The sequence below is a fragment of the Macrobrachium nipponense genome, chromosome 45, assembly GCF_015104395.2.
Source record: "Macrobrachium nipponense isolate FS-2020 chromosome 45, ASM1510439v2, whole genome shotgun sequence".
In the NCBI taxonomy this organism is placed as follows: domain Eukaryota; kingdom Metazoa; phylum Arthropoda; class Malacostraca; order Decapoda; family Palaemonidae; genus Macrobrachium; species Macrobrachium nipponense.
The window spans coordinates 5,466,148-5,486,527 of record NC_061105.1 but is presented as its reverse complement, the minus strand read 5'-3'; the positions used below and the strand labels follow the sequence as shown (position 1 = coordinate 5,486,527).

Genomic DNA, 20,380 nt, shown 5'->3' with positions numbered 1-20,380 from the left:
TGTTTCCATAGAAACTTTCTTTATGTTTGCATAGACCTTTTTATTTATGTTTGCATAGAACCTTTCCACGAGTTATCCATGGAGCTTGTCCGAATTGTATGCTCACGACATCTCTCCATGTTAATCTTGACACCGTTCTTCAAGTTGCACGCGGAGCCATTCCGTAACACCTGCATAGAACGTTTCCATTTGCATTGCAATTTTGCTACGCTGACACCTGAACCAGGTGTGACATGTCTTTTCAGACTTTGAACCGCCCCAAACTGAGGCGTCTTTTGGGTTCACTCATCACACACACGATTCGCCTACTGTAATGATTTGCCAGCACAGATGGTTATCCAAATTGCGAAAAGTAAATATATATACATATATGTAATATATGTATATATATTATACATACACACACACACACACACACACACACACACACACACACACACATATATATATATATATATATATATATATATATATATATATCTGAACCTCGTTGAGCACAAGTTCTGTAAGCAAATGAACCGACTTGATACTTCACCTGGAAACCTGAAACCTGAGAGAGAGAGAGAGAGAGAGAGAGAGAGAGAGAGAGAGAGAGAGAGAGAGAGAGTAGGGGATGAGGAAAGAGGATTTTTTTTTCTGTAGTAAACTTATGGTTTAATAGTTTCCTTGATGGAATGTCCGGTCGCGGAGTTTTTTTTTTTTTTTTTATGGTCTCTCTCTCTCTCTCTCTCTCATGATAAACTCATGATTTTTGACATATCGCATGAGAAAGTAAGTTACATTTTGATTTGTATAAAAGAAACTCTCTCTCTCTCTCTCTCTCTCTCTCTCTCTCTGCAGTATACATGTAGGTTGGTTTCCTTCTCGTTACTGATAATACAATCTCCTATCTCTGCTCTATCTTCCTTTCAGTTTAAACTCCTAACTACCTCCTGTCACCCGTCATCCGTCAATCCGCCTCATCCATCTCTCTCTCTCTCTCTCTCTCTCTCTCTCTCTCTCTCTCTCTCATCCAGTTTAACTGCCTTTCATTACTTCCGCACGCCAGGCAGTCATCCGGCATCCTTTCTAGTCGGCTAGTCACTTCCTCATTGTTACTTCTGTGTTCAGGGGTACGCGCTAGGTAGAAAGGCGCCACCGGGCCGGCCCATCCTGTAGCTTGTGAGTGTTAAGTAAGATATTCTCTCTCTCTCTCTCTCTCTCTCTCTCTCTCTCTCTCTCTCCGTCGTCATACACGCATGCATTTAAGTATTCATGGTCATACACAGAAGTACGTATTTATACAAACACTCAAATCATTCCTGAACAGTCTTGGAAATATATATTAATGCGATTTCAACTTTATTGGTTTGTTCTTGCAGTCGAAATTTCCTTATGTTTTCGGCCCAAATTAATGAGGTAGTTAGGCCCACGTTGGACTTGTCTCCGCCCTGGCGCTGGGCTGTGAATAGGCATAGTCTAATTTTATCATTTTGTTAGACCTGGTAAATCTTATTTTGAGCCGGAAATCGAAGGCCTATTGGTCTTGAAGTAATATTCTCAAATCGTTAAGTTCGTTGTTACACCTCCTCTCTCTCTCTCTCTCTCTCTCTCTCTCTCTCTCTCTCTCTCAGTTTTTTTTGTATCTTCTGTCAATCATCACCGGCTTTTCTATCCTTCGTCAGTCATTTATCTTTTTTACTGGAGGTGATCCGTGTTACAGTTTCCTCCAGACGATTTGCCTGTTGCACAAATAATTTTTAACTCATATTTTCCTTTGTGTACGTGAATTCCCTTTGTGTACGTGAATTCCTCAAGGCCCTTCAGTCTTTTGTACAAGAACACGTCTTCAGCAGTTTAGTCTTATTGTGTTTTTTTCGGTTTTTAAATTTTCCTTTATTTTATTATTTTTTTTTTCAGTTCTTCGGTATGTACGTCTACCCCATCAATTCCTTTCTTCCAAGAACGTCGAGTATTTCTTTCAAACATTTTTCATTTATTTATCCTAGTTTATTTTCATTTTTTAAAGCCCTTTTATGCAGTCTTATCATCTCATAATTTACATTTTATTGTTATCCCTTTCTTCAGCAATTTCCGCTCTCCGTATAGCATTTTCGCGCCATCATATATTTTTTGTGTCTCGCTCTCCTCTGGAAGACAAAGTCACATAAATATAACTTTGTCTTCCAGTTGTTTGAGGGCATTCTTTCCAGGCATATGTCCTGATTATTGTCATTTTTCCAGGCCTTTGCTACTCATGGAACTGACAATTTCCTCAGCCATAGAATGTCTTGTAAATTCGTCCTTCAAGATTCCTCTTCAAAGGTTCTGGTATATTTCTTTAAAGCTTTAATTATCTGTTAATCCTTCAGTAGTACCCAGTCGCTCAGTCAATCGGCCTTCCGTGAGAAACTATTCTGACAGGTGAAATGTCAAAAGAAAATATAAAAAAAGAAAAATGTCGAAACCACAGAGATATGCAAATAAGACCACCTCCTCCCCCGCCTCCCCTTCCCCTTCCCCTCCCCCGTCCCTCCCTCCTAACCCCCTCCTCTCCCTCCTCCCCCCCGCTTCCTCCTCCTCCGAATATCCCAGGCGTGTCTTTTACATAGTCAAGTGGTATTGATGGGGAGCCGTCATATTTTGGCACTCCGACTCGGTTCAAATTAGATTCGGCTCAATTTCTTCCCACACGGGATCATGGCTTGTGGTTAGGGGGAGGTGGGGGGGGGGGTAGGGGGTGGGGAATGATGGAAGGAAGGATTCCGCCGCGACCCCCGAGACTTGATCTTGTTTGACAACGCGGTTTGGAATATTTTCCGGGATTGATATACTCTCTCTCTCTCTCTCTCTCTCTCTGTCTCTCTCTCTCACACACACACACTAACCCCGAAGGCTCCGATATATGGAATCAATTTACTGAAAGAATTCCATGTAACTTATCGCTCTCTCTCTCTCTCTCTCTCTCTCTCTCTCTCAAACACAAACACACACACATACACACCACACACTCACTCGCACACACTAAGGCTCCGATATATGGAATCAGTTTACTGAAAGAATTCTTCTCTCTCTCTCTCTCTCTCTCTCTCTCTCTCTCTCTCTCTCACACACACACACACACACACACACGCACACACTAAGGCGCCGATATATAGAATCAATTTACTGAAAGAATTCTCTGTCGGAAATACCTTCGTAACTTAATACTGCCTTACGATTATTAGGTTGCTTCCTTATTTGTACGTGTGTGTACGTGTGTATATTAGTTTGCGTGTTTACCCTCATGATTTCTCCGTCTGTGAACGTAAATAAACAAAATCTCATCATATCATCACAGGAAGTCTGTATAGAGGGGGATAATAATGTAGGCGATGGTCTTGTGATATTTGAGGGTGTCTGTAGAGTTTGTATTTATGTGTTATGTAAGTCCATCAGTCTTTTTCTTTGTATATACTTCTCTCTCTCTCTCTCTCTCTCTCTCTCTCTCTCTCTCTCTCTCTCTCAGGATCCCGAACACTAACCTTCGTTCCCAAGGTCATTCGACATCCCATTGACCTAATTTACGTCGGGAGGCCTTGTTCGTGCCGAAGTCTTTAAGCAACTATTTTTGGGCTTGATCGATGTTTTTTCGTGGCCGTCGGAAATATTTTAACCTCTTGATGTTTTCGAAGCGAGCGTTGCTAGCAACCTCATCCCAGCGACTGTAATATGCTCTGCGTTTTTTTTTTTTTTTTTTTAAGGACCGTGAAGCGTCCATTTACCAGCCTGAATTTTTCAGTTCATTTTCAGTCATCTGTCTTTCATCCTTATACAGAGCATTTGTACAACCCATCAAGAGTGTCATTACAAACATGGGCTTGCATTTTAATTGTAAGTAATTCATGCCAGGGTTCTAATTTGACACTAAATCGGCTAGAAAAATTTTTTTTTTTTTTGCTCATACCAAGGTTGAAATTAACCTTACTATCGAAATATATAAGTATATCTTGTTATACAGTGTAGATATATTTGATATCTGCAGTGTACACTTTCATGTTCTTTAACAACATGTTTTGTTTTATTTACATTACATAGTCAATTTATTCTCTTGTAAGAAGTATGTTAATTTTTTTTTTTAAAGTTTCATGAATGGCCACTTTTCGTTTTCCCATCCTGTTCAATATATTTAGTGAAATTGAGGCCAGCCCGTCAACATTCCCAAACAATGTCCATACCATACTCCTGTCAAAAAACCAGATAATGGAACCACTGCTGTTTCACTTTTTAAAAATTTTCATTTTTATTTATCTGTTTATTTATTTATTTATTTACTTTGGTCACTGATTCGAAGTCGCATTAAAGTATCGTAATCTACTATCGGTTTTGAAAAATATATGACATGGATATTATTTTCTACAGGTTCTACATCAAGAAATATAAAAAATTGGACGAATTAAGTAAAGAACATCATATTTTATATACGAATGAAATATATATATTTATAAGAAAATGTAAGATAAGTAACATATGCAAAGAACTTTATATATTTTCGATTTGACTCTACACAGTTTTTTTTTTTTTTTTTTTTTTGTTTTTTTTTTTTTTTTTTTTTTTTTTTTTTTTTTTTTTTTTGTCCTGAACGCCGCCTTAGAAGAGCCCCAAATAGTCCAAGCCTGAATATAATATACAAGAAGCGTCAGACATTCGATCTTTAGCGAAACACTAGTTGCATCTGTTAACGCGAGTAAAGCTGCATGTTCTCTCTCTCTCTCTCTCTCTCTCTCTCTCTCTCTCTCTCTCTCTCTCTCTCTCTCTCTCTCTCTCTCACGGTATTGTGACACTGGTAGTTTCTCAGACCTTCTTATATTATTCCTGTTGCTTGTTAGGGCTCTTTTTAAGACCCAACTCTTTATATAGACATGCATATATAATACTTTATATATATATATATATATATATAGTATACATACATAAATATTTATATATATATGTATATATATATATATTATATTATATATAACCATAGATAATATATATTTATTATATATATTATATACTTGTACGTGTCTATAATGGTCCGTTAATGCATACTTTATATAATGCAACTTGTATATTTATTATTATTATTATTATTATTATTGTTATTATTATTATTATTATTATTATTATTATTATTATTATTATTATTATTTTAGTTGCTTCAACAAAATTAAAATTTTTTTTACATACTAGTTTTCACCTACATCTCTCTCTTTCTCTCTCTCCTTCGGACAAACACACACACACACACACGCGAGCGCGCGCGCGCGCACACACGTCCAGTATATACGGATCGTTAATTGATATACTCGGCTATGTTAGGTGACAATCAAGAACCGTGTTCTTGATAAATCTGTTTATCGATGTTATAAATAGTTGACTCTCTCTCTCTCTCTCTCTCTCTTTCTCTCTCTCTCTCTCTCTCTCTCTCTCTCTCTCTTTATCAAACTGGCTGCCAATTAATTTTTGGTCACAATTATCGAACCCTGGTGTTTTTATTCTTTGCTTTAATTAATATAATAAACATCATTAGGTATTTTCGTAAGTTTGGATACTGTATTTAAAGTACACGAGGAGTCTCTTACTTGTGAAAAGGCTAAGAGAGAGAGAGAGAGAGAGAGAGAGAGAGAGAGAGAGAGAGAGAGAGAAGAGACTGATACGGAGGCTTCCTTCAGCATCTCGGTCTTATCTCAATTACTTTATCTTCTCGGGATGTCCTCTCTCTCTCTCTCTCTCTCTCTCTCTCTCTCTCTCTCTCTCTCTCTCTCTCTCATCTTTGGTTGAGGGAAATGTAGAAATGGGGATTTCATTTTGCTAAGAAAAACGAAAATAATATTTCATCCTTTGTTGGCCTTATCTTTCGTTTGTGAATAATCTCTCTCTCTCTCTCTCTCTCTTCTCTCTTCTCTCTCTCTCTCTCTCTCTCAATTATAACAGATCTCTTTGTTTTTGTCTATTGTTAGGCTATCTCTCTCTCTCTCTCTCTCTCTCTCTCATTAGTAAACAAAGTTCTCAAAATCGTCTAGGTAACATAGAACCTATATCAAACGAGAACCTATATCAGACGCATGTTGCTAATAATGGCTGTTAGCTGTCCATCTGTTGTTCTTTTTATTTGAGTTGTTCAGTATCTATCCTCTGACGGGATCACTTTCTCGAAGTTATCACTCCAGAACCAAGGATTAGGACGCCTGTACCCTCCCGTGACGACGCGGCGTTGGCTGGCTAACACACACATACACATACTTACATACGCACACAGGTGCCGCTGCAGGATATATGCTCTAGTTGTCGGTCGAACCGTCTCAAGAGACGGGGCATGTCGTCCGTCACTCAGCTTTTATACCCTTTCGTGGATCACAGTACCCAAGACAGTAATTCTTATGAATCCGTTTTCCAATCTGCCCTAGTTCGCCTGAGGAGCAATGAGTTGGGGGGGATGTGATTTGTAACTAAGGGTATTAATCTGTAGTCTATAGTAGAGATTAATTATTTGTTTTTGTTGGTGTTTCTGTGTTGCGTGATAACGGAAAGGCGGTTACTGTGATGTTGTGGTCTTGTCTGGTGTGTTCATGCATCCTTGAAGCCCTCCTCCTCGAAGGTGATGTTCTTGGGCCCGTTATCTTTGTGTTTACGTTGTCGCGTATACGTATCTGTGAACCTTGTTTATCCTCGTGATACTACTGCCTCCTCGAGTGTCTAACTTTCCGCGTCATGGAAGGTATGTGCATGTCCACCACCACCTGCGAGAACGGGGTTGCCAATGGAGCCAAGAGAGAGGCGGGTGACCCTGAAACTAGGGTCCCAAGGGAAGCAAAAGAAATAAGTCATCTTTGGGATTCTGCCGTCAACGATTCATCTGGCGAAATGACCGAGACAGTAGTTGCTGGAAACAAGATGGGAGATGTTGGAAACAAGACGGGAGGTGTTGGAAACAACACGGGTGATGCTGGAAACAAGACGGGAGATGTTGGAAACAAGACGGGAGGTGTTGGAAACAACACGGGTGATGCTGGAAACAAGACGGGAGATGTTGGAAACAAGACGGGAGATGTTGGACACAAACCTGAAGAAGAAACCAACGACAACGAAAAGACCGACAGCGAAAAGGAAGGAGAAACGACTGGCGAAGTGGCTGTCCGCAAGAACAGCATCCAGGAGAGACGACAAAGCAAAGGTCTGGGAAACCAGGCCCTTCGTTTGCCCGTCCAGAAGGCACAGTCATTCCACCAGGGCATGACCTTGGACGCTGGCGGCGGCCCTGGCACGCCCACGAGCGACTCCCCTTCCTCCAACGTCAATTCGCCTTCGAGTCCCCTCAGCAACCACTCGGGGCCCAGAAGCCCTGCCATGGCGGTGCTGAGCCGCGTCTTCAGCTTCCACCAGACCAAGTCCCCGAAGAAGTGCCCTTCCCCCCCGTCCTCCCCGAAGTCCCCACTCTCCAACCATAGCCCCAAGAGTAAAAGGAGGGGATTTTATCTCCCCCTCCGTCATAGCCCCTCGCCCACTAGGGCCAAGTCGGGGGGGGACGAGAGGTTCTTCGGGGCTCTGAGTCCCAAGACCCCCCCCTCGGCCGTCTCCTCCCCTTCCAAGAAGTCGGATAAATCCTCCCCAACCTCATCCGCGGTGAAGAAATCCCCCAAGACCAAATCTCCCCAGGGGAAGTCCTTCACCAGTTCGCCTCTGAAGTTATCCCCGCTGAGTCCCAAGACGCGGTCTCAGTTCTTCATTCCTTCTCAGGGGCCTCATGCCACTCAGAAGGATGCCCCCGTCGGAGGCGGGGAAATCATGCACATGGACGGGGCCGGCATCATCTACCGCCCCAAGAGGCCAGAAGGCCGCTTCCTGCGCCGTCGGCATTCCGATCACTTCCGGTCCAAGGATCTCCAGAGGCTCGGGGCCGACCTGGATCAGAAAGGGTCACAGAGGAAGAGGAGTCGGGACGATTCTGAGTGAGTCTCTCTCTCTCTCTCTCTCTCTCTCTCAAACTTACATCCCACTCAGTTGGCATTCCTCTTGCACCATACTAATGAGCTTAATGATGTGGTGTTAACCGTCAGCAGTTAAGGTTGGCACTTTAAAGTAATGGGGCGTTAACCATCAGCAGTTAAGTTAAGCCTGGCATGTAAAAGTTGTGGGACTTCAACCATCAGCAGTTAAGTTAAGCCTGGCATGTAAAATTGGTGGGACTTTCAACCATCAGCAAAGTTAAGCCTGGCATGTAAAAGTGGTGGGACTTTCAACCATCAGCAGTTAAGCTTGGCACTGCGTAATGATGGGGCGTTAATCATAATGTAGAACCAGCCAATTCCGTCCGATCTTCTGAGGGGCACGAGTTGAAAAACTCTCTTGAAAGCTTTATCAACTTCATATTCAGTTTGGACACTCATTTCGTCAGTCTCAATGACAGGCAGCCAAAATTAAAATTAGCCAAACCCCTCCATTTGTTTCTTTATTTATTTATTTATTTATTCGTACGGGTTTTAACAACCTGATTCAGGGTTCCCATACTTTCCTATTTGCTAAATGTAATTTATCTTTAGTATAAAAAGAAACAAAACCTGGGTTTAGAACAGCCTCAAATCCCCGGGAATGGGAGCCATTTCCAAATTCAGTCGATCCACTAAAGCAGCAGCAGAATCCAACGAGCTTCATTGGCCAAGGCCATAATTTTCGATCGCGTCTCCAGCCTTTATCTAAAGAGGCGTCGACTTACAATCAAGTATTACAAGACCTCGTACCCAGAGACCGGACTCAAAATCCAATTACCACCCCCCAGCTGGGGTAGCAGGAACTGGTTCTCTCTAAGCGGCGAGGACGTGCAACTCCTTAAAGCAGTTCGGATGGCAATGTACCCATTACTCCAATATACGCTATGTATATATATGTATATATATATATATATATATATATATATATATATATATATATATATATAGAGAGAGAGAGACGAGAGAGAGAGAGAGAGAGAGAGAGAGAGAGATAAAAGTATCTCTCTCTCTCTCTCTCCCTCTCAATCTCTCTCTCTCCTCTTTTTTTTTCTCTCTCTCTCTCTCTCTCTCTCGAATAATATATATCATATATATATATATATATATATATATATATATATATATATATATAGATATATATATACAAAAGAGACAGAGAGAGAGCGAGAGAGAGAGAGAGAGAGAGAGAGAGAGAGAGAGAAGAGATGCTGCTGCATTGGAGCGCCCTCATTTTCCCTATCAAGTGGCTTATCAGAGAAAATCTGTTTAGGTTTAATCACTCCCCGTTTATTCATATTTTTTTTTCCTCGGTGATTCAAACGTCAGTATGATCCCCGTGTAAACAGTATTTGTATCTCACAAGATTCCCCCCACCCCCTACCCCCCCTCGCTTAATCCTAGGTCATATCCGGTCTTTATAAAAAGACGTTCAGCTGTCGTTTACTTGAATGACTCTCTCTCTCTCTCTCTCAAGTTCGTTTAATTTAGATACAATAATGAATGATTTGGCATATTAATGTATTTTTATCAGTATTATTTATTTTTTATTTTTTTGTTATAGTTTTTTTAAATTTTCAGCGTTATTCACTATTAATTGTTAAGTTTTAGCATGCATATTAACTAATATATATATAATAATATATATAGATATAATATATATATATATATAATATAACTATAATATTAATAAATATACAATAATTATAAATAATATACATATATATAAATATATATCATATAATTTTGATATTTCTTACCTTCCGTTTTGTAATCTTTCACTATCTCAGGATGTAAGTGACATAATCATAACAGGATTGTGGTAGTTTTTCACATTGTTTTTGTAATCTCTCTCTCTCTCTCTCCTCAATCTCTCTCTCTCTCTCTCTCTCTCTCTCTCTCTCTCTCTCTCTCTCTAAATATATTATATATATATATATGATATATATAATATATATATATATATTTATTTATTTATTTAGACAAATCCGTAATATTTATTTGATGTTCATCCAATAAAGTTTCCTGGTAATAATTAATAAACTTTTTGCTTGTCCTTTAACTTTCATACCAAGAATGAACGCAATATGTTTAAAACTTCTACATCCTCATATCTTTTCAAATATTGCTACATATTTGTCGTAGAGAATCGAAGCAGACTGTAATAATAAGCTCGTGAATAAAGGCTTCAAAGTGGTGATGACGTCACTGATAAAGCCAGAATTAATTCGTAAAAGTATTGATTTGTAAATCAACTCGAGCATAAAAGATGGCACGATAAATTAGCAAGGCTTCGCAATTCAAAGCCCTATGAAAATAATGCAGATTTGAAGAGTGTTCACCAACTCGTAACACAATTGTCTTGAATATTTCACTTGTGTTACCTTCTTGGCAGACATGTGAAGTAACGTTGGGTATGGTCAGTGCATGGGTAGGCTTCCACCAGTGAGTCAGATGCTTGGGGCATGCAGCCGCATCTTAAAGATTATTCCATATAAACTTGTAACAGACCTTAATAGCCTAGTGTGATTATTATTATTATTATTATTATTATTATTATTATTATTATTATTAGTAGTAGTAAGTAGTAGTAGTAGTATTTTTATTTATTGGTACATTTAATTTTGTTTGATAGAAAACAGTGAATTCGTTTATAAATAGTAGGAAGATGCATGTTATATGTGTATGTGTGTGTGTAAGAGAGAGAGAGAGAGAGAGAGAGGAGAGAGAGAGAGAGAGATTTTATGGGCTAATTGTAGATTTTATAGGAGAGATTTTATGAAATTGTAGATTTTTTTGGAGAGATTTTATTGACCAATTGTAGATTTTTTGTATCAAAACTACTAGGATTCTGAGAGAGAGAGAGAGAGAGAGAGAGAGAGAGAGAGAGAGAGAGAGAGAGAGAGTTCCTCAAAGAACCGAATAGGGAGAGAAAAGTAAAATGACGGAAGACCTGAAAAAAAAATCATAATTTTTTTTTTTTTTTTTTTTTACCAGTGATGAAATTTGAGCATTGCATTCCGCTGTTCATCGGTTGCCGTTTCTCATTGTTTCGCGTAGAAAAGATTTGTTTTAGGCGTTGCCATGGCAACGCAAATCCTCGATTTCGAAATGTATCCTCGTATCTTTCCCCAGACGAACTCATCGATTACAATTCCCGATCGGTCGAAGTGACTGGCCCAAATTTTTTCTTTTTTTTGTCTTCTTTTTTAATTAAGTAAAATAATTGGAGCCGTGGAATTTCGTTCATTTTAATGCCTTTTTTCCTTCCTTTTTTAACTTGATTTGGCGTTTATTTATTCATATCCATTCTTTTTTGTTTCTATATTATTTTTTCATTAATTTTTTTCATTAGCATAAACGGAACTGTGGCGTTTCCTTCATTATAATGGTTTTTTTTTTATTACTGAATATGATGTTTATTTATGTATATTATTAATTCTTTTTTGTTCGTATACATTTATTTTTCACCAATTTTTTTTATTAAGATAAACGGAAACGTGGAGTCTCGTTCATTTTAATGGACCTTTTTTTCACCTTAATTTAATGGTGATCCATTTATTTTATTCACATCTTTTCTCAACCTTCTGTCTTCTATTGTATTTACTTCCAAGTGTATATGTATGTATTTATTGATTACTTAAGAGTGTGCTATTTTCAGTGGTTAGTTTGTTTTTAAGAGTTCGTAATGTCTAAACATCATTATCCTTTTCTTATCAATTAGTAGTGTTTTGCCTTGTTCTCTGCTGACATTTTCCTGTATATCTTTTTTTGTTTCGTTAAATTTTTCACTGATGTCACCTTCTCTTTTCAGCTGCAACCCGATGATGTCCATGACATCCTACCAGTTAAGGTAAGTCTTGAGCAACCGGTTTTTTTTATTATAATTAATAATAATAAAAAAAGAAGGTAAGGATGGCTGCAGTAGATTGGATCACCCATTAGATGCATTACTGTTTTGCCCATGGTTGCATCGGATAGACATCTATACTCTGTTTTTTTTCATCTGTCCATCCGCCTTTGGTGTTTTTGTTTGGTAACACTGCGTCCCGGGCTTTAGATAGTTACGCTATGTGTAAGTTTTAGGTAAATAAAAGGATATCTGGGTGTACATTTGCAACTGAAAAGTGTTTTCATAATTTACTGTATGCGAATTACACCGTTAATATTTGAAATAGGCTATTATTATAATCGTTGAATGTAAACTGAATGTAACTATCTAAAGGCCGGGACGCAGTGTTACCATACAAAAAAACACCACAGGCGGATGGACAGATGAAAAAAAACAAAGTATAGTTCTAACCAAAAGTTGACTTGGTGTGATTTTCGCTTACTCGGGGAGTAAGCCTACAAGCTACTGTTGTTGTTTTTGTTGAGGTCTATGGAAGAGCCTAAAAAAGGTCTGAAAAAGATGTTTCACGTCGAGTTAAAGATGCAGGAGTCTTAGGATGGGATATTTATGATCGATTTATTTGAATGAAAATGGAAAAACATAAATAATGTGCATGTTAGACAGTACAGAAAAATGATTTCTGATGAAATATAGCGTATTTATTTAAATTTTCGTTGGTGAAACAAGGCTCTGTTTAATCGTAGATTTTTAGCGCGTTTTAATAACGCTAATGTTTACGATTTATGCGTGAGGGGAAAATCTCCCACGTGTCCAGAGTAAACTGGAGGTCGGATCACGTCTTGTTACATGAGTTATATATATCATTGGATGCAATTTTACATTTTGTTTTTCAAAGGTGCCAGCGGCAAAGGTTATATTTTGCCTAGCAGGTAAGAAAGGGTGATATTTGAGTATCTTGAAATATATCTTGCTGTCTTATCTTGTAAATTGCTGTTATCATTATTTTTATGGTTTTTATGAGTTGAAGTGACTGCGAAGGTAAGGGAGAAATCAGAGATAATGTTATTAATGTTACTTTCCTCGCAGTTATCATGATAACTTTGTGCCAATTCTTTTCACGGAGTTGAACTTCTTGGCGGATTGCGCAGTCAAGGAAAATTTGTACAAAATGAATAATTTTATCTATATCTCAGTTCTTTTATAAGTTTATTGTTAAAATATACTGCCCCAGTGACACCTGAACCTTTGTATTGTTAGTCTCTCTCTCTCTCTCTCTCTCTCTCTCTCTCTCTCGGGGCTGCCGCCATCTTGCCCCCTAACGAAGGGAAAGGATTATCATTACGGAAGATCTTTGTGCAAGTCATTCCATGACTCGTTTCGTCAACACGGGTCAAAATAGGTCGCCATTTTCAATTCCCGATCTCATTCCCGTCGCCGAGACGGGATGGGAATCCCCCCCCTCCCCCCATCTCTTCTGGCGGGGGTGGGTGGGAAGGTCATATGAGTGAAATTTGAGGGTAATGATGTGTGAGATATATACGTAAGAATAGCGATAGAAGTTAGTTAAATGTCAGGATGAAGATATGGGACACGAAAGACGAGTTCAATTTCAGGGTCGTTATAACTATGATGCAAACGACTCACTCTTGTAATCGTGATTCCTTATCTCGATGCAGGAGGTGGCCTATCCGGGATGGCCTTTGTCCCGAGATGAGAATCCAAGGGTCGGTCCGATCTGCTTATCATCTGTGGCTGTCAAGATAACCACCACAGGCATCTTACGTCATTACACTGAGATTGCTTACGATTGTGATAAGGATTCTATATATATATATGATGTACGTAAATACATATTTAAACATATATAACGCATATATATAGTTTATGCTGCCACCGTTTCATAGCTGGGTCGACTGGTGGCAGGTAGGCAGCATGGCGGCCCTTGCCATTGCTAATTAAGCACTGTACTACCACCTGATGAATCGAGTAATGGTTTTCCTTTCGAAGTATAATCCCCAAGTTTATTTATAAGGTAAATCGATCCAGAAACCAATCACTAGAGAGAGAGAGAGAGAGAGAGAGAGAGAGAGACCTTCATATCCCACAGTATGTTGACTTATTGCGGCTTATCTCGTGGTTTTGCGGGCGCGCGCGCGGGCAGTCGTGTTATTTTGCTCCAGACGGACTCGACTCGAGGGAAAATGAGTGACTTTTCGATCACTCATGACGGAGGCTGCGATGCTGTGTCAGCATTTTGTGGTTTCGTGGTGTTTTTCCTCTCTCTCTCTCTCTCTCTCTCTCTCTCTTAAATGTATCTTTAAGATATTGGGATTCAGATTCAACGATTTTTTAATGTCAGAATTTCTGGAAATGAAAAAAAGAACAACATACCAGAACAGGAAAGAGACATGGGAAAATCCTTATTACTACCAGTATTAAATGAAGGAGAAAACACGCAAACCATCATAGTGATGAATGCGCAGGGTTTAGTTACGAGTAACTCAAAAAGAAAAATAGAGTACTTAGAAGAACTAACCCAAAATGAAAAGAAAATAGATATAATGAATATAAGTGAAACCTGGTATTCCCAAGAGACTGGGAATGATGATCAAATAAAAGGGTTCCAAACTTATAGATCAGATAGAAAAAATAGGAATCAAGGGGGAACCGCAATATATGGGAAAGACAAAAAACAAGGAAAAATATATGAGAAATATAGTAACTCAGAATGTGAACTAATAGCGGTAGAATTTGAATCTGAAAAATTGATGAACATAGTAATATATAGACCTCCTAATACTAAAGAGTTTGACTTAATAATTGAAAAATTGGATGATATATGTAGAAATCACAAGGACTGGACTATTCTCCTATCTGGTGACTTACAACTTTCCTTTCGTAGAATGGAAAGAACGAATAGGAGATTGTGGTTGTACTTATACATATAAAAAAGAGAGTAATAGTAGTGCAGAAGATAAGAGGCAATTTGAAAAGCTATTAGTATATGCTACTAGAATACAACATTCAACAAATAAATCACCTGCCAACAAAAGAAAGGAAAATACTTTAGACCTAGTATTTGTGAACGAGATGAATTATGTTAAAGAATAATAGTCTATAATGCGAATATTTCAGACCATAATGTCATAGAATTAACAGTTCATTCCAAAGCAAGTGAAAATAGAGATAAGCAAGAAATGAAAAAGTGGAAGGATATGGAAAATACAACTTCTACAGTAAAAATATAAAATGGTCAGAAATTAATGAAGAATTAAACAAAGATTGGGATAACATTTTCGTAAGTGATGACATAAGGGTAAATACGGAGATATTATATAAATATTGGAGAAAATAGTGGAAAAATATATACCGAAGAAGAAAAGTAAACATCATTCATGCATACCAAGAGACAGAAGGATCTTGTTCCAGAAAATCAGAAAGTGGAAAAAAGGTCTTGCAAAGAAAAAGAAAAAAATGCATGGAAACAGTTATTATTAGAACTAAAAAGTAAGATAGAAAATGCAGAACAAAAGATTATACAATCAAAAGAAAATGAAAAACGGGACTTGGAAGAAAAAACCCTATTAAATATCAAGCAAAACCCCAAGCTATTATACTCATATGCGAAGAAGATGAATAAAAGAAGAATAGAAATAGGCCCTCTGAGAATTGAAGGGAGATTAACGAATGAAAAAAGGAAATTTGCAACATACTGGCAGAACGATATAAGAGAGAATTCACCCCTAGATAGATAATGAAGATAATGATATAGAAGTAAGGGATGAAAATAGTGAATATTTAGCTGACATAGATATTAATGAAGCTGATATTGTGCAGGCTATTAATGAAATTAAAAATGGAGCTGCTGCAGGGCCTGATGGAATTCCTGCTATTTTGTTAAAGAAAGTAGTTCATTCTATCGCAAAGCCACTTGCAATATTATTAAGACAAAGTGTAGATACAGGCAAGATTTATGATGAGCATAAATTAGCATATATTACCCCTACTTTCAAAAGTGGATCAAGACTAGAGGCAAGTAATTTATAGGCCTGTGGAGTCTAACATCACATATTATGAAAGTGTATGAAAGGGTAATGAAGAAAAATATTATGAAACATTTAATAAAAAAATAATTTTGTTTAATTTATAAAGGACAACCATGGTTTCGTACCCGGAAAAATTACACAAACCCAACTGTTAGTCCACCGTGAGAACATATTCAAAAATATGAAAAGCGGAAATGAAACAGATGTGGTTTATTTAGACTTTGCAAAAGCTTTTGATAAAGTAGACCATAATATATTAGCGAAGAAAATTAGAAAACACAATATCGTGGATAAAGTAGGAAGATGGTTAAAAGAATTTTTACACAACAGAAAACAGATAGTTATTGCAAACGACGAGAAATCGGATGAAGTCAAGGTAATATCCGGTGTGCCGCAAGGTACGGTGTTAGCTGCAATACTGTTTGTTATTATGATTGAAGACATAGACAATAATGTGAAGGATTCGGTAGTGAGTAGTTTCGCAGATGACACAAGAATAAGTAGAGAAATTACTTGTGATGGAGATAGGAACGCTCTACAAAGAGACCTTAACAAAGTATATGATTGGGCAGAGGTAAATAGGATGGTATTTAACTCTGATAAATTTGAATCAATAAATTATGGAGACAGAGAAAGAAAGCTATATGCATATAAGGGACCTAATAATGAGACCATCACAAATAAGGAAGCAGTTAAAGACCTTGGTGTGATGATGAATAGGAAACATGTTATGCAATGATCAAATAGCAACTCTGTTGGCAAAATGTAAAGCAAAAAGTGGGGAATGTTGTTACGGCACTTTCAAAACAAGAAAAGCTGAACACATGATTATGCTTTATAAAACATATGTTCGTAGTCCACTTGAATATTGCAATATGATATGGTACCCACACTATCAAAAGGATATTGCACAAAATAGAGAGTGTACAAAGGTCCTTTACGCTAGAATAGAAGAAGTTAAGGACCTAGACTACTGGGAAAGACTACAATTCTTAAAATTATATAGTCTAGAAAGGAGAAGAGAAACGCTACATGATAATTCAGGCATGGAAACAGATAGAAGGAATAGCAGAAAATATCATGGAACTAAAATATCAGAAAGAGCAAGCAGAGGTAGATTAATAGTGCCCAAACTATACCATGACAAAAATAAGGAAAGCACACAGGACATTAATCCACTACGCACCAGCATCGATAATGCAGCGTCTATTCAATGCGTTGCCAGCTCATCTGAGGAATATATCAGGAGTGAGCGTAGATGTGTTTAAGAATAAGCTCGACAAATATCTAAACTGCATCCCAGACCATCCAAGATTGGAAGATGCAAAATATACCGGAAGATGTACTAGCAACTCTCTGGTAGACATTAGAGGTGCCTCACACTGAGGGACCTGGGGCAACCCGAACAAGATGTAAGGTCTGTAAGGTAAGGTAAGGTCTCTTAAATGTGTCTTTAGAATATTGAGATTCAGATTCAACTCTCTCTCTCTCTCTCTCTCTCTCTCTTTAATCTGTCTGAATATTTTTCTTGTAGTCATTATTATGATGTTATCATGTCCTGTTATGTCATAATATGTTTCATGTTGTGTTCAGTTTTTATTTTTTTTTTTGTGGGGGGTTTCTCTTTGAATGTCATTTACGACCTTGGGTGTCTTAGTAGCTTTTTTTTTTTAATGTCGTAAGGCCATAGTGGTTCTCTCATTATTTGTGATAATGAGTAGTATTTATGTAGTGACCTTGCTAAGTTAATTGCAAACTATAAGGGTCTTGATTCTGTGAGGCATTGGTCTTCAAGATAGTTCCTATAATGAGTGGGTATTCATAGCAATTAAAGTTTAGAATCCAATGACCTCACTTAACACTCATTGTAATTCAAGTTAATGTCTATAATGAGTGGGATAATAGCATGATTAGTTTTGAATTTAATTACCTCAGGTAAAACTCATTATAATTCCAGTTAATGTCTATAATGAGTGGGTATCAATAGCATTAATAGTTCTGAATTTAATTACCTCACTTAAGTCTCATTATAATTCAAGTTAGCTTATAATGAATGGTTATTAATATTATTAATAGTTTTGAATTTAATGACCTTACTTAACACTCTTTATAATGCAAGTTAATATCTATAATGAGTAGGTATGAATAGCATTAATAGTTTTGAATCTAATGACCTCCCTTAACGCGCATTATAATTCAAGTTAATGTCTATAATGAGTGGGTATTAATAATCATTATTAGTTTTGTATTTAGTGACCTTACTTAACAGTGACTCTAGTTTATAAAATGAGCATCTGCAGTTCGATGGGGACTGAGGTCATGTGGAACATTGAGGGAAAATCCAGCTGCACGGAGTTGCGTCCTGTTTATCATGTAATCTCCTTATCTTTGAGAATATCCTTCAATTTGTTGAAAGTTTCTCTCTCTCTCTCTCTCTCTCTCTCTCTCTCTCTCTCTCTCTCTCTCTCTCTCTCTCTCAAGTAATAAAATCCAAAATAAGAAAGAAACAAATAAAGAGAGAAATCAAGAATATCAGGTAAAAGAGAAAAGCAAACCACCAATGAGATATGCAGAGGTGTCAGCAAAAAATTTCAAAGCATCAGCTCCGAAATTCTACTCAAGAGATAATAACTGTATTTATTATGCAAGAGGATATTGCAGAAACGGAGAAAATTGCAGATTCAGACACAAAATGAATAATTATGATGAAGGAAGATCAAATATTATGGAAAAGTTGGATTTTTTAATGTCAGAATTTCTGGAAATGAAAAAAAGAACAACATACCAGAACAGGAAAGAGACATGGGAAAATCCTTATTACTACCAGTATTAAATGAAGGAGAAAACACGCAAACCATCATAGTGATGAATGCGCAGGGTTTAGTTACGAGTAACTCAAAAAGAAAAATAGAGTACTTAGAAGAACTAACCCAAAATGAAAAGAAAATAGATATAATGAATATAAGTGAAACCTGGTATTCCCAAGAGACTGGGAATGATGATCAAATAAAAGGGTTCCAAACTTATAGATCAGATAGAAAAAATAGGAATCAAGGGGGAACCGCAATATATGGGAAAGACAAAAAACAAGGAAAAATATATGAGAAATATAGTAACTCAGAATGTGAACTAATAGCGGTAGAATTTGAATCTGAAAAATTGATGAACATAGTAATATATAGACCTCCTAATACTAAAGAGTTTGACTTAATAATTGAAAAATTGGATGATATATGTAGAAATCACAAGGACTGGACTATTCTCCTATCTGGTGACTTCAACTTTCCTTTCGTAGAATGGAAAGAACGAATAGGAGATTGTGGTTGTACTTATACATATAAAAAAGAGAGTAATAGTAGTGCAGAAGATAAGAGGCAATTTGAAAAGCTATTAGATATGCTACTAGAATACAACATTCAACAAATAAATCACCTGCCAACAAGAAAGGAAAAATACTTTAGACCTAGTATTTGTGAACGAGATGAATTATGTTAAAGAAATAATAGTTTATAATGCGAATATTTCAGACCATAATGTCATGAATTAACAGTTCATCCAAAGCAAGTGAAAATAGAGATAAGCAAGAAATGAAAAAGTGGGAAGGATATGGAAAATACAACTTCTACAGTAAAAATATAAAATGGTCAGAAATTAATGAAGAATTAAACAAAGATTGGGATAACATTTTCGTAAGTGATGACATAAGGGTAAATACGGAGATATTATATAAATATTGGAGAAAATAGTGGAAAAATATATACCGAAGAAGAAAAGTAAACATCATTCATGCATACCAAGAGACAGAAGGATCTTGTTCCAGAAAATCAGAAAGTGGAAAAAGTCTTGCAAAAGAAAAAATGCATGGAAAAGTTATAGAACTAAAAAGTAAGATAGAAAATGCAGAACAAAAGATTATACAATCAAAAGAAAATGAAAAACGGACTTGGAAGAAAAAACCCTATTAAATATCAAGCAAACCCCAAAAACTATTATACTCATATGCGAAGAAGATGAATAAAAGAAGAATAGAAAAAAAAAAAAAAAAAATAGGACCCTCTGAGAATTGGAAGGGAGATTTAACGAATGAAAAAAAAAAGGAAAAATTTGCAACATACTGGCAGAACGATATAAGAGAGAATTCACCCCTAGAATAGATAATGAAGATAATGATATAGAAGTAAGGGATGAAAATAGTGAATATTTAGCTGACATAGATATTAATGAAGCTGATATTGTGCAGGCTATTAATGAAATTAAAAATAAAAAGGAGCTGCTGCAGGGCCTGATGGAATTCCTGCTATTTTGTTAAAGAAAGTAGTTCATTCTATCGCAAAGCCACTTGCAATATTATTAAGACAAAGTGTAGATACAGGCAAGATTTATGATGAGCACAAATTAGCATATATTACCCCTACTTTCAAAAGTGGATCAAGACTAGAGGCAAGTAATTATAGGCCTGTGAGTCTAACATCACATATTATGAAAGTGTATGA

At 37.0% G+C, this 20,380-nt stretch overlaps 1 protein-coding gene across 3 annotated transcripts in view; it reads left to right on the top strand.

Annotated features, from left to right (window-relative positions):
* Nucleotides 1-20,380, top strand: part of LOC135214312 (uncharacterized) — a 186,082-nt gene that overhangs the window by 161,848 nt on the left and 3,854 nt on the right. For all 3 annotated transcript variants that reach the window (XR_010314322.1, XM_064248474.1, XM_064248475.1), the window contains one exon: nt 11,803-11,841. Coding sequence is in view for 2 of the 3 variants with exons in the window: in XM_064248474.1 (XP_064104544.1) it covers nt 11,803-11,841 (39 nt within the window). In the remaining variant the exon portion in view is untranslated. The remainder of the gene's footprint in view (nt 1-11,802; nt 11,842-20,380) is intronic.